Source organism: Capra hircus, chromosome 28, assembly GCF_001704415.2.
Source record: "Capra hircus breed San Clemente chromosome 28, ASM170441v1, whole genome shotgun sequence".
NCBI classification, from domain to species: Eukaryota; Metazoa; Chordata; class Mammalia; order Artiodactyla; family Bovidae; genus Capra; species Capra hircus.
In genome coordinates, this window is record NC_030835.1 from 40,903,191 (window position 1) to 40,913,933 (window position 10,743).

At 46.9% G+C, this 10,743-nt stretch overlaps 1 protein-coding gene across 1 annotated transcript in view; it reads right to left on the bottom strand.

Moving 5' to 3' along the window:
• The window catches only part of DISC1 (disrupted in schizophrenia 1), a 446,732-nt gene extending 436,603 nt beyond the window's left edge, over positions 1–10,129 (bottom strand). Inside the window, exon 1 of the mRNA XM_018042542.1 lies at positions 9,884–10,129. Within this exon, the coding sequence (XP_017898031.1) occupies positions 9,884–9,983 (100 nt within the window). The 5' untranslated portion in view covers positions 9,984–10,129. The remainder of the gene's footprint in view (positions 1–9,883) is intronic.

Below are 10,743 nucleotides of genomic sequence, written 5' to 3' on the forward strand. Positions count from 1 at the left end.
TGGGTCATCCCCATGCACCAGCCCCAAGCATGCTGTATCCTGCATCAGACAAAGACTGGCGATTCAATTCTTACATGATAGTATACATGTTAGAATGCCATTCTCCCAAATCATCCCACCCTCTCCCTCTCCCTCTGAGTCCAAAAGTCCGTTATACACATCTGTGTCTTTTTTCCTGTCTTGCATACAGGGTCATCATTGCCATCTTTCTAAATTCCATATATATGTGTTAGTATACTGTATTGGTGTTTTTCTTTCTGGCTTACTTCACTCTGTATAATCGGCTCCAGTTTCATCCATCTCATCAGAACTGATTCAAATGAATTCTTTTTAACGGCTGAGTAATACTCCATTGTGTATATGTACCACAGCTTTCTTATCCATTCATCTGCTGATGGACATCTAGGTTGTTTCCATGTCCTGGCTATTATAAACAGTGCTGCGATGAACATTGGGGTACATGTGTCTCTTTCAATTCTGGTTTCCTCGGTGTGTATGCCCAGCAGTGGGATTGCTGGGTCATAAGGTAGTTCTATTTGCAATTTTTTAAGGAATCTCCACACTGTTCTCCATAGTGGCTGCACTAGTTTGCATTCCCACCAACAGTGTAGGAGGGTTCCCTTTTCTCCACACCCTCTCCAGCATTTATTGCTTGCAGATTTTTGGATCGCAGCCATTCTGACTGGTGTGAAGTGGTACCTCATTGTGGTTTTGATTTGCGTTTCTCTAATAATGAGTGATGTTGAGCATCTTTTCATGTGTTTGTTAGCCATCCATATGTCTTCTTTGGAGAAATGTCTATTTAGTTCTTTGGCCCATTTTTTGATTGGGTCGTTTATTTTTCTGGAATTGAGCTGCATAAGTTGCTTGTATATTTTTGAGATTAGTTGTTTGTCCGTTGCTTCATTTGCTATTATTTTCTCCCATTCAGAAGGCTGTCTTTCTCTAGGTTAAGTTCAAGATCAGTCCTGGGTGTTCATTGGAAGGACTGATATTGAAGCTGAAACTCCAATACTTTGGCTACGTGATACAAAGAGCTGACTTATTTGAAAAGACCCTGATACTGGGATTGAGGGCAGGAGGAGAGGAGGACAACAGAGGATGAGATGGCTGGACGGCATCACCGACTCAGTGGGCATGGGTTTGAGTAGGCTCCGGGAGTTGGTGATGGACAGGGAGGCCTGGCGTGCTGCGGTTCATGGGGTCGCATGGACACGACTGAGCGACTGAACTAAACTGAAGTTCAAAGTTGACATCCTACTCATGTGTGGCTCTATTCGTAATTCTGGGCCAAGAAGGCACTCTAAATGCCAACTGAATGATGAATGATTAGCGAACAGATGTGGCCTTACAGATCAATGACAATATTGGAAAAAGGAATCACTCACAAATTTAAGCATGATGGCTCAAAAATATATAAATAAGGATTTGGTTTGATTCACTTAATATTACTTAAGCAGGGGGGATTATGCAGCACTATGGAATGAAGCATACTTAACGGAAACAGTCCTGAGTAAGGGGAGAGGACTCAGGTCCTAATATTCTGCTGCTCCCACCCACATTCCACACTTGTCAGCTAAGCCAGGCAGATCCTGAGATCTCCACCATCACTTAAGACTGTCAGGACTCTGATGTGACTTATCCCCAAAGACTGTAGTGCCAAACCTCCAGGAATTTCTGTCTTAACTGAATTTCTCTGAGAGTTCAAACCCATCTGCAAATAAAGGGTAAAAGTCCTACCAAGGGGACTTCACTCGTGGTCCAGTTGCTAAGACTCTGCATTGCCAATGCAAGAGATTCATGTTCAATCCCTGGTTAGAGAACTAAGATCCCATATACTGCAACTAAAGATCCCATGGGCTGTAACTAAGACCTGGCACAGCCAAATAAATGAATTAAAAAAAAAAAAGTGGTCCTACCATGGAAGGCAAATGCAAGGGTTGAACAGGTAGAATTATATCCACCTGTTTTCAGGATGAGCACAAGGCAACATGGTTGAGAAATTTACCTGAAGTTGATTGGGAATGAGAACCTAGGGCTATTTATTTCAATTACCTAATGTGAGACCAGGCCTTCTACACTCATGTTTACCATTATAAGGACCAAATATATATTTCTCAGCCCTGCACTTGATAAATACACTTGTCCATGCCTCACCAGCCAGAACTCAAGAGGTCTGGCCACTGGCTCTTTTGAGGCTTCATCCAGCAGTAAGTTCTGCGATTCTGTTATAAACACCAACCGACCCAAGTGATCTCAGGAAGCTCCACATCTCTGTCACCCATTTCTGAGCCATGACTGGAGGCAAGTGGCCAAAAGGAAGGAGCACTGAGTAAAAGGAAGCAGACAGAAAATCATGTCATGTCAGCAACTGAGCACAGCACATGGGCCCCCACTGCCTTCCAAAGCCAGAGAGAAAGATTACGTCACTCACTGGTGAGCCACAGTTCTGCTTTCCCACTTCCACTTGGTATGAAAAATGGGAAGCTGATGGTGAAGTCTGTGCTCAAAGAAGCAGCTGGTAAACTGATTTCAAAAGAGAAAATGGATCAGAATGGTCCAGGTATCTGTGGCAGGTATTTTTAAAAGGGCATGACTGTTGCATGAAAGATATTTGCTAAGGAGTTTTCACCACAGGCGTTCAAGTTGAGAAGAGCAACAGAAGACTCCCAAGGGCTAAAAAACCTTACATGACTACATTCTGCTATCTGGAAAGTGCCTGGCCAAGGGCAGCACCAACAGTGCCCAGCGGGGACCCTCTCCAGCCCCAGGGTGGCTGTCCAGGGCCTGCCTGGAAGCAGTATTCTCTTCTGGCTTTGCATGAGAACCTGGCATATAAGCTGAATTACTATTATCACTGCCAAAAAAAATTATTCTAATTCTGGTCTAATGATACTAATCTAAAAATTCTATGCTCAGAAACTGTCCTGTGCCAAGCTTCAGATCTTATTATTTAAACATCACCGGGCTTCCCAGGTGGCGCTAGTGGTAAGACATAAGGCATGCAGATTCGATCCCTGGTTGAGAACTATGATCACACATGCCACAGCCAAAACAAGACCTCAAGTGATGAGCAGGTTTGTAAATGACTGTGCTCCTTCAGAGGAGAAGGCAATGGCACCCCACTCCAGTACTTTTGCCTGGAAAATCCCATGGATGGAGGAGCCTGGTAGGCTGCAGTCCATGGGGTCGCTAGAGTAGGACACGACTGAGCGACTTCACTTTCACTTTTCACTTTCATGCATTGGAAAAGGAAATGGCAACCCACTCCAGTGTTCTTGCCTGGAGAATCCCAGAGACGGGGGGCCTGGTGGGCTGCCATCTATGGGGTCGCACAGAGTCGGACACAACTGAAGTGACTTAGCAGCAGCAGCATGCTCCTTCAGGGGCTTCCCAGGTGGCTCCAGAGGTAAAGAACCCACCTGCCAATGCAAGAGACACAAGAGACACGGGTTCAATCCCTGGGTCAGAGAGATCTCCTGGAGGAGGTCATGGCAGCCCACTCTAATATTCCTGCCTGGAGAATCCCCATGGACAGAGGAGCCTGACTGAGGTCCATAGGGTTGCAAAGAGTTAGACACTACTAAAGCAACTTGGCATGCAGGAAGATCATCACTGTCTTCACTCTGAAGATCTTTCATAAAACTTTGACCAAAATCACGATAAAATTCAGACATTAATGATATAATCTCTAATCCTTCTTCAGTCAAAATTTCAAGAATATTTTTTTTAAAAAAAGGAAATGTTTTAATGAACATAATAAATTTGGACTTCTTTTTTTTTCTAAACTAATACCTTAATGTTTGCACAATGAGCAAGTATTATTTTTGTCATCTAACTAAACAATAATAGTTTGCATGCAATGTTTTGGAAACACATAAATTAATGAACATGGTACAGAAATGGATTATAAGAACAGAGACACCAAACTATTGATCTGCATTGGTGGAATTACTGTGGTTTTCAATGTTCTTTTTCTCATTTGTAAGTTTCCTAACACCACCCTTACGGCAGAAAGTGAAGAGGAACTAAAAAGCCTCTTTATGAAAGTGAAAGTGGAGAGTGAAAAAGTTGGCTTAAAGATCAACATTCAGAAAAAGAAGATCATGGCATCACTTCATGGGCAATAGATGGGGAAACAGTGGAAACAGTGTCAGAATTTATTTTGGGGGGATCCAAAATCACTGCAGATGGTGATTGCAGCCATGAGATTAAAAGACACTTACTCCTTGGAAGAAAAGTTATGACCAACCTAGACAGCATATTCAAAAGCAGAGACATTACTTTGCCAACTAAGGTCCGTCTAGTCAAGGCTATGGTTTTTCCAGTAGTCATGTATGGATGTGAGAGTTGGACTGTGAAGAAAACTGAGCACTGAAGAATTGATGGTTTTGAACTGTGGTGTTGAAGAAGACTCTTGAGAGTCCCTTGGACTGCAAGGAGATCCAACCAGTCCATTCTGAAGGAGATCAACCCTGGGATTTCTTTGGAGGGAATGATGCTGAAGCTGAAACTCCAGTACTTTGGCTACCTCATGCGAAGGGTTGACTCATTGGAAAATACTCTGGTGCTGGGAGGGATTGGGGGCAGTAGGAGAAGGGGACGACCGAGGATGAGATGGCTGGATGGCATCACTGACTCGATGGACGCAAGTCTGAGTGAACTCCAGGAGATGGTGATGGACAGGGAGGCCTGGCATGCTGCGATTCATGGGGTCGCAAAGAGTTGGACACGACTGAGCGACTGAACTGAACTGAAGAGCACAAGTTACTTCTGGAAAAAGAAAAAAGAATAAGAGAAACAACGGAACAGGGAATTGGTTCTGCAGCACAGAAACCTGGCATTCACTCTCCCTCAGGTACACAGACTTTGCCTGAAAGCCCATTGCTGGGGGCATCTCAAGTGAGCAGTGAGGTCCCTGCAGAAATGTCCTGGGTCCCAGCCTTACCAGGTAATCATAATCCCAAAAGCCTCAATCCCAGCTTACCCTTCTTGTGCTGTCTTAAGGGTCCTGGCAAATAAGTGTGTTAAAATAAAGCATTCATGCAAATTCCATTGAGTTTTGAGATTTCTGATGAGTTCTCTTTTTTGCTTTCTTTTTCTCAGAGCAATTATTTTTTAAAAGGAGATTTCTGATGATTTCTTGTGATATATTTTTATATGAAAATTTAATACTTTTTTCTCTGCAAATTTTCATTGTTTATTTTGGAAAGAAGATAGCTTAAAATGGCATTATTTTACATAGGGATGAAAACAAGATTATTTCAAAGTCTCTTCTTCCAGAGTTAACAATTCACCCATGTTTTAGAGTCTATAAATATGTAGGGTATATAGTTACCAGTGATCTAACATAGGCCTGCTCTGAACATCAGCTTGTCTCCATAACTTTAGTTCAGCCAGTGGTTGAGAATACAGTTGTGAGAGGCACCAACCCGCGGTTCTAACCCTGGTTCTACATTTAATGGCTATGTGACTTGGAAATAAGAGGGGTGAATCTGCATCTCAGATTTGTATGGGGAAAGTGAAAATTATAAGTAGCTACCTTAAAATGGTCTGGGGCAGGTTTCATCACAGCAATTCCTGCTAGACCGCCTGGCATACTGCAAGCTCTAAAAAGCTGCAGACTTTCTTATTCCCTCCTGGTAGCACTGATATCTTCTATTTGCACAGTCAGTCATACGCCCCAAGGTACTCGTACCATTTACTTCACTGAATCCTCAGGCAGCCCTAACCCAGAAGTTACTGTCCCCGTCTTATCTTTTTTGTAAACAGTTGAGGAAACTGAGGATCGAGGACACACAGCTTAGAAAGAAGCTCCAGGCCTCTTTTTGCTCAGTGCCAGATTCTCAATTGGGCTTCCTAGTGGCTCAGACGGTAAAGAATCTGCCTGCAATGTGGGAGATCCGGGTTTGATCCCTGGGTGGGAAGATTCCCTCAGAAGATTTGATGTGCCACTTGTGAACTTATTACGATTAAATTTCTTTTTAAATACTCTGCTATTCACAGCCAGCAAAAACAAGACAGGGAGCTGACTGTGGCTCAGATCATGAACTCCTTATTGCAAAATTCAGACTGAAATTGAAGAAAGTAAGGAAAACCACTGGACCATTCAGGTATGACCTAAATCAAATCCCTTACGATTATACAGTGGAAGTGACAAATAGATTCTAGGGATTAGATCTGATAGACAGAGTGCCTGAAGAACTATGGATGGAGGTTTGTGACATTGTAAAGGAGGCAGTGATCAAGACCATTCCCAAGAAAAAGAAATGCAAAAAGGCAAAATGGTTGTCTGAGGAGGCCTTACAAATAGCTGAGAAAAGAAGAGAAGCTAAAGGCAAAGGAGAAAAGGAAAGATACATCCATTTGAATGCAGAGTTCCAAAGAATAGCAAGGAGAGATAAGAAAGTCGTCCTCAGAGATCAATGCAAAGAAACAGAGGAAAACAATAGAATGGGAAAGACTAGAGATTTCTTTAAGAAAATGAGAGATACCAAAGGAACATCTCATGCAAAGCTGGGCTCGATAAAGGACAGAAACAGTATGGACCTAGTAGAAGCAGAAGATATTAAGAAGAGGTGGCAAGAATACACAGAAGAACTATACAAAACAGATCTTCTTGACCCAGATAACCACGATGGTGTGATCACTCACCAAAAAGCCAGACATCCTGGAACGCGAAGTCAAGTGGGCCTTAGGAAGCATCACTATGAACAAAGCAAGTGAAGGTGATGGAATTCCAGGTGAGCTATTTCAAATCCTAAAAGACAATGCTGTGAAAGTGCTGCACTCAATATGCCAGCAAATTTGGAAAACTCAGCAGTGGCCACAGGACTGGAAAAGGTCAGTTTTCATTCCAATCTCAAAGAAAGGCAATGCCAAAAAATTTTCAAACTACCACACAATTGCACCCATCTCACACACCAGCAAAGTAATACACAAAATTCTCCAAGCCAGATTTCAACAGTACGTGAACTGTGAACTTCCAAATGTTCAAGCTGGATTTAAAAAAGGCAGAGGAACCAGAGATCAAATTGCCAACATCTGTTAGATCATCGAAAAAGCAAGAGAGTTCCAGAAAAACATCTACTTCTGCTTTACTGACTACACCAAAGCCTTTGACTGTCTGAATCACAATAAACTGTGAAAAATTTTTTAAGAGATGGGAATACCAGAGCACCTGAACTGCCTCCTGAGAAATCTGTATGCAGGTCAAGAAGTAACAGTTAGAACTGGACATGGAAAAACAGACTGATTCTAAATCGGGAAAGGAGTACGTCAAGGCTGTATATTGTCACCCTGCTTATTTAACTTATATGCAGAGTACATCATGAGAAATGCTGGGCTGGATGAAGCACAAGCTGGAATCAAGATTGCTGGAAGAAACATCAATAACCTCAGATATGCAGATGACACCACCCTTATGGCAGAAAGCAAAGAACTAAAGAGCCTCTTCATGAAAGTAAAAGAGGAAAGTGAAAAAGTTGTCTTAAAACTCAACATTCAGAAAACTAAGATCATGGCATCTGGTCCCATCTCTTCATGGCAAATAGGTGGGAAACAATGGAAACAGTGTCAGACTTTATTTTGGGGGGCTCCAAAATCACTGCAGATGGTGACTACAACCATGAAATTAAAAGCCGCTTGCTCCTTGGAAGAAAAGCTATGACCAACCTAGACAGCATATTAAAAAGCAGAGATTACTTAGCCAACAAAGGTCCGTCTTATCAAAGCTATGGTTTTTCCAGTAGTCATGTATGGAGGTGAAAGTTGGACCATAAAGAAAACTGAGCGCTGAAGAATTGATGCTTTTGAACTGTGGTGTTGGAGAAGACTCTTGAGCGTCCCTTGAACTGCAAGGAGATCCAACCAGTCCATCCTAAAGGAAATCAGTCCTGAATATTCATTGGAAGGACTGATGCTGAAGCTGAAACTCCAATCCTTTGGCCACCTGATGTGAAGAACTGACACATTGGAAAAGACCTTGATGCTGGGAAAGATTGAAGGTGGGAGGAGAAGGAGATGACAGAGGATGAGATTGGATGGCATCACCGACTCGATGGACATGAGTTTCAGGAAGCTCTGGGAGTTGGTGATGGACAGGGAATCCAGGCATGCTGCAGTCCATGGGGTTGCCAAGAGCTGGACACGACTGAACAACTGAACTGAACTGAGCTGATTCATACTTTACAGGATATGTGGTTTTTCCAGATGGCACAGTGGTAAACAATCTGTTCGCAGATGCAGGAGACAAGGGTTCGATCCCTGAGTCAGGAAGATCCCCTGAAGAAGAAAATGGCAACCAACTCCAGTATTTTTGCCTGGAAAATCCATGGACAGAGGAGCCTGGTGGGCTAGAATCCATGGGGTTGCAAAGAGTCAGACACGACTGAACACACACAGACACACATTCATACGATAATCAAATCACACTGGTGGTGGTTTTTTTTTTTTTTTAACACCACTCCAAATTAACTGGGGTTTGTTTAGTGAAAAGAGCATCTGAGGCTCTCGTTTAGAGCTCACTACGTGTCTCAGCACCAGGTTGGGTGTCCACATCCATGGCCACGGTCAAACCCACAGAGACTCTACGAGGACATTGTCATTGTCCCCATCTCATAAGTGGGGCAACTAAGACACAATTAGGTGCAGGATTGAGGTGCAGGCTAACTGTCTCAGACTCCAGCTCTGAAGACTCTGGTACTATCCAAATCGCCTTTGCCTGCCCAACTGACCATACATTTTGCAAAGTGCTTTCACACACAGCAGATATCCAGACAAGATGGGGAGGGGGGAGGTTACCAGCCTTCTTTTGTGTATGTGATGAAATCGAGGTTCAGCGCTGCTAAAGTGAAAGTGAAACCGCTCAGTTATGTCCGACTCTCTGCTCAGTCGTGTCCGATTCTTTGTGACCAGGCTCCTCCGCCCGTGGAATTCTCCAGGCAAGAGTACTGGAGTGGGGTGCCGTTTCCCTCTCCAGAAGATCTTCCCAACCCAGGGATCGAACCCGGGTCTCCCTCCTTGCAGGCAGACGCTTTACCATCTGAGCCACCGGGGAAGACTCCAGAAGCTGTCAAAGTTACCCGCCTCCTTCCAATCCAGCAAGGACACATAACTCCCTCACTCCAAATCTCATTCTCATCCCAAAGTCTCAAATTCCTTTGCACGTGTATTTTAAAAGCGAGATGGCAGGAGACATCCTGTCATTCCTGCAAAGCAACGGTGCACTTCACGGCCTCAGTGTCAACCCTGAGCGCTGACAGCGCTGACAGCTTGACCGGGGCTCCCCGGCTCCAGCTCCGAGACAGCCGAGGGCATCACAGACGCGGAGGAAGTGGGAGGTGAAACTGCTCGCAGAGCAGCCCCTTGGGACGGTGCCAGCACCGCGTCCCCCATCCCACCCCCACCTCCTCCCTCCAGGTCCTCGAGGGCTGAAACCCGAGACTCTGCGGGGTGTCAGGACGCGGTTCCCGGACCAGGCGGCGGGGCGTCCCCTGTCCGGAGAGTGCGCAGGGGAGGGCGCGCGGAGCCCCGAGCCTCGGCTGGCTCAGTCCCCGGGCGCAGCGAAACCCAGCGGCGCGCTCAAGCCGCCTTCCTCGGCCACCGGGACCCACGGGGGCGGGAACTGCTCCCGGGATCTCAGCACCGTCTTCCGGGAGGACCTGGCCCGGCTCGGCGCTGGCGGGCAGCCCCAGGCCGGACAAAGACTTCAGCTCGGCACGCCACGCGCCCTGCCTCAGTTTCCCTCACCCCGCAAGAGTGCAGAAGCCCTAGATATTAACCGAGGCGCACCCCGGACCTAACCGATTTCCAGAGGACAGAGCTCACCCTCGCCGAGGAACCCTCGGCCCGACCCGCCGGGCGGCCGTGACAGCACCCCTACCTGCGCGGTGGCCCCTGCCGCCACCGGCCGGGGCGCCCTGGGGAGCCCCGCCCAGCATGCGCCCCGCCGGCTCCTCCCGATCCGCCTCCACCTTCTCCATCTCCTCTGCGGCCAGAGGGCTCTGTGCACCCGAGGCCCGCGTCCGGGGAAGCTAACGGCCGAGCCGGACGGGAAGTGGGGAGGGGGCTGGCGAGGAAGGGGAGGCTCCTTCCTCCTCCCGGGCTGGACCGGCTGTTTCCTCTCCAGCCTCGGGCCAGGCACGCGCGCGCGCGCGCGCACACACACACACACACACACACACACACACACACACACACAAGCGGACGGCTGGGGCGGGCGGGGCGCGCAAGCCCGCAGCCTGGGTCACAGACCTCGGAGAGCTTATTTTTCACTCTCCCTCGGTGTTGGACGAAAATGAGAGGGGAAGTGCGGTGGAGAGGACGGGTGTTCGGGAAGGGAGAGACTAGGAGGCCCTCCTTGGGGGGCGGGAGGGTTCCTCCCAGACACTAATTAGGGAAGTGACCACAGGGTTGACGGAAGAGCTGGAGGGAGTGAGAGGGACTCGTTTCGCTAGGAGCGGGGGGGCTGGGGGAGGATGAGGGGAGACTGGGGCTCACCCTGGGAAAGAGAGCGGGGCGAGTAGTTCTACATGAAATGAGGATCCAACTGTTTGAATCTTCTGGCAGCACTGGGCTGGCCCCAGATCCGCCTCCCCACGTTGGGCAGCCAGCCCAGGACACAACTGCGATCCGTGCTGAGCTCCTAAGCCAGCCCACTCGCCTCCTCTTGTGTTCATTCAGGAGTCTCCTGGAGCATCCCTGAAGACGCACCTGCCAGAAATGGTTCTCGCCCTTAAGGAG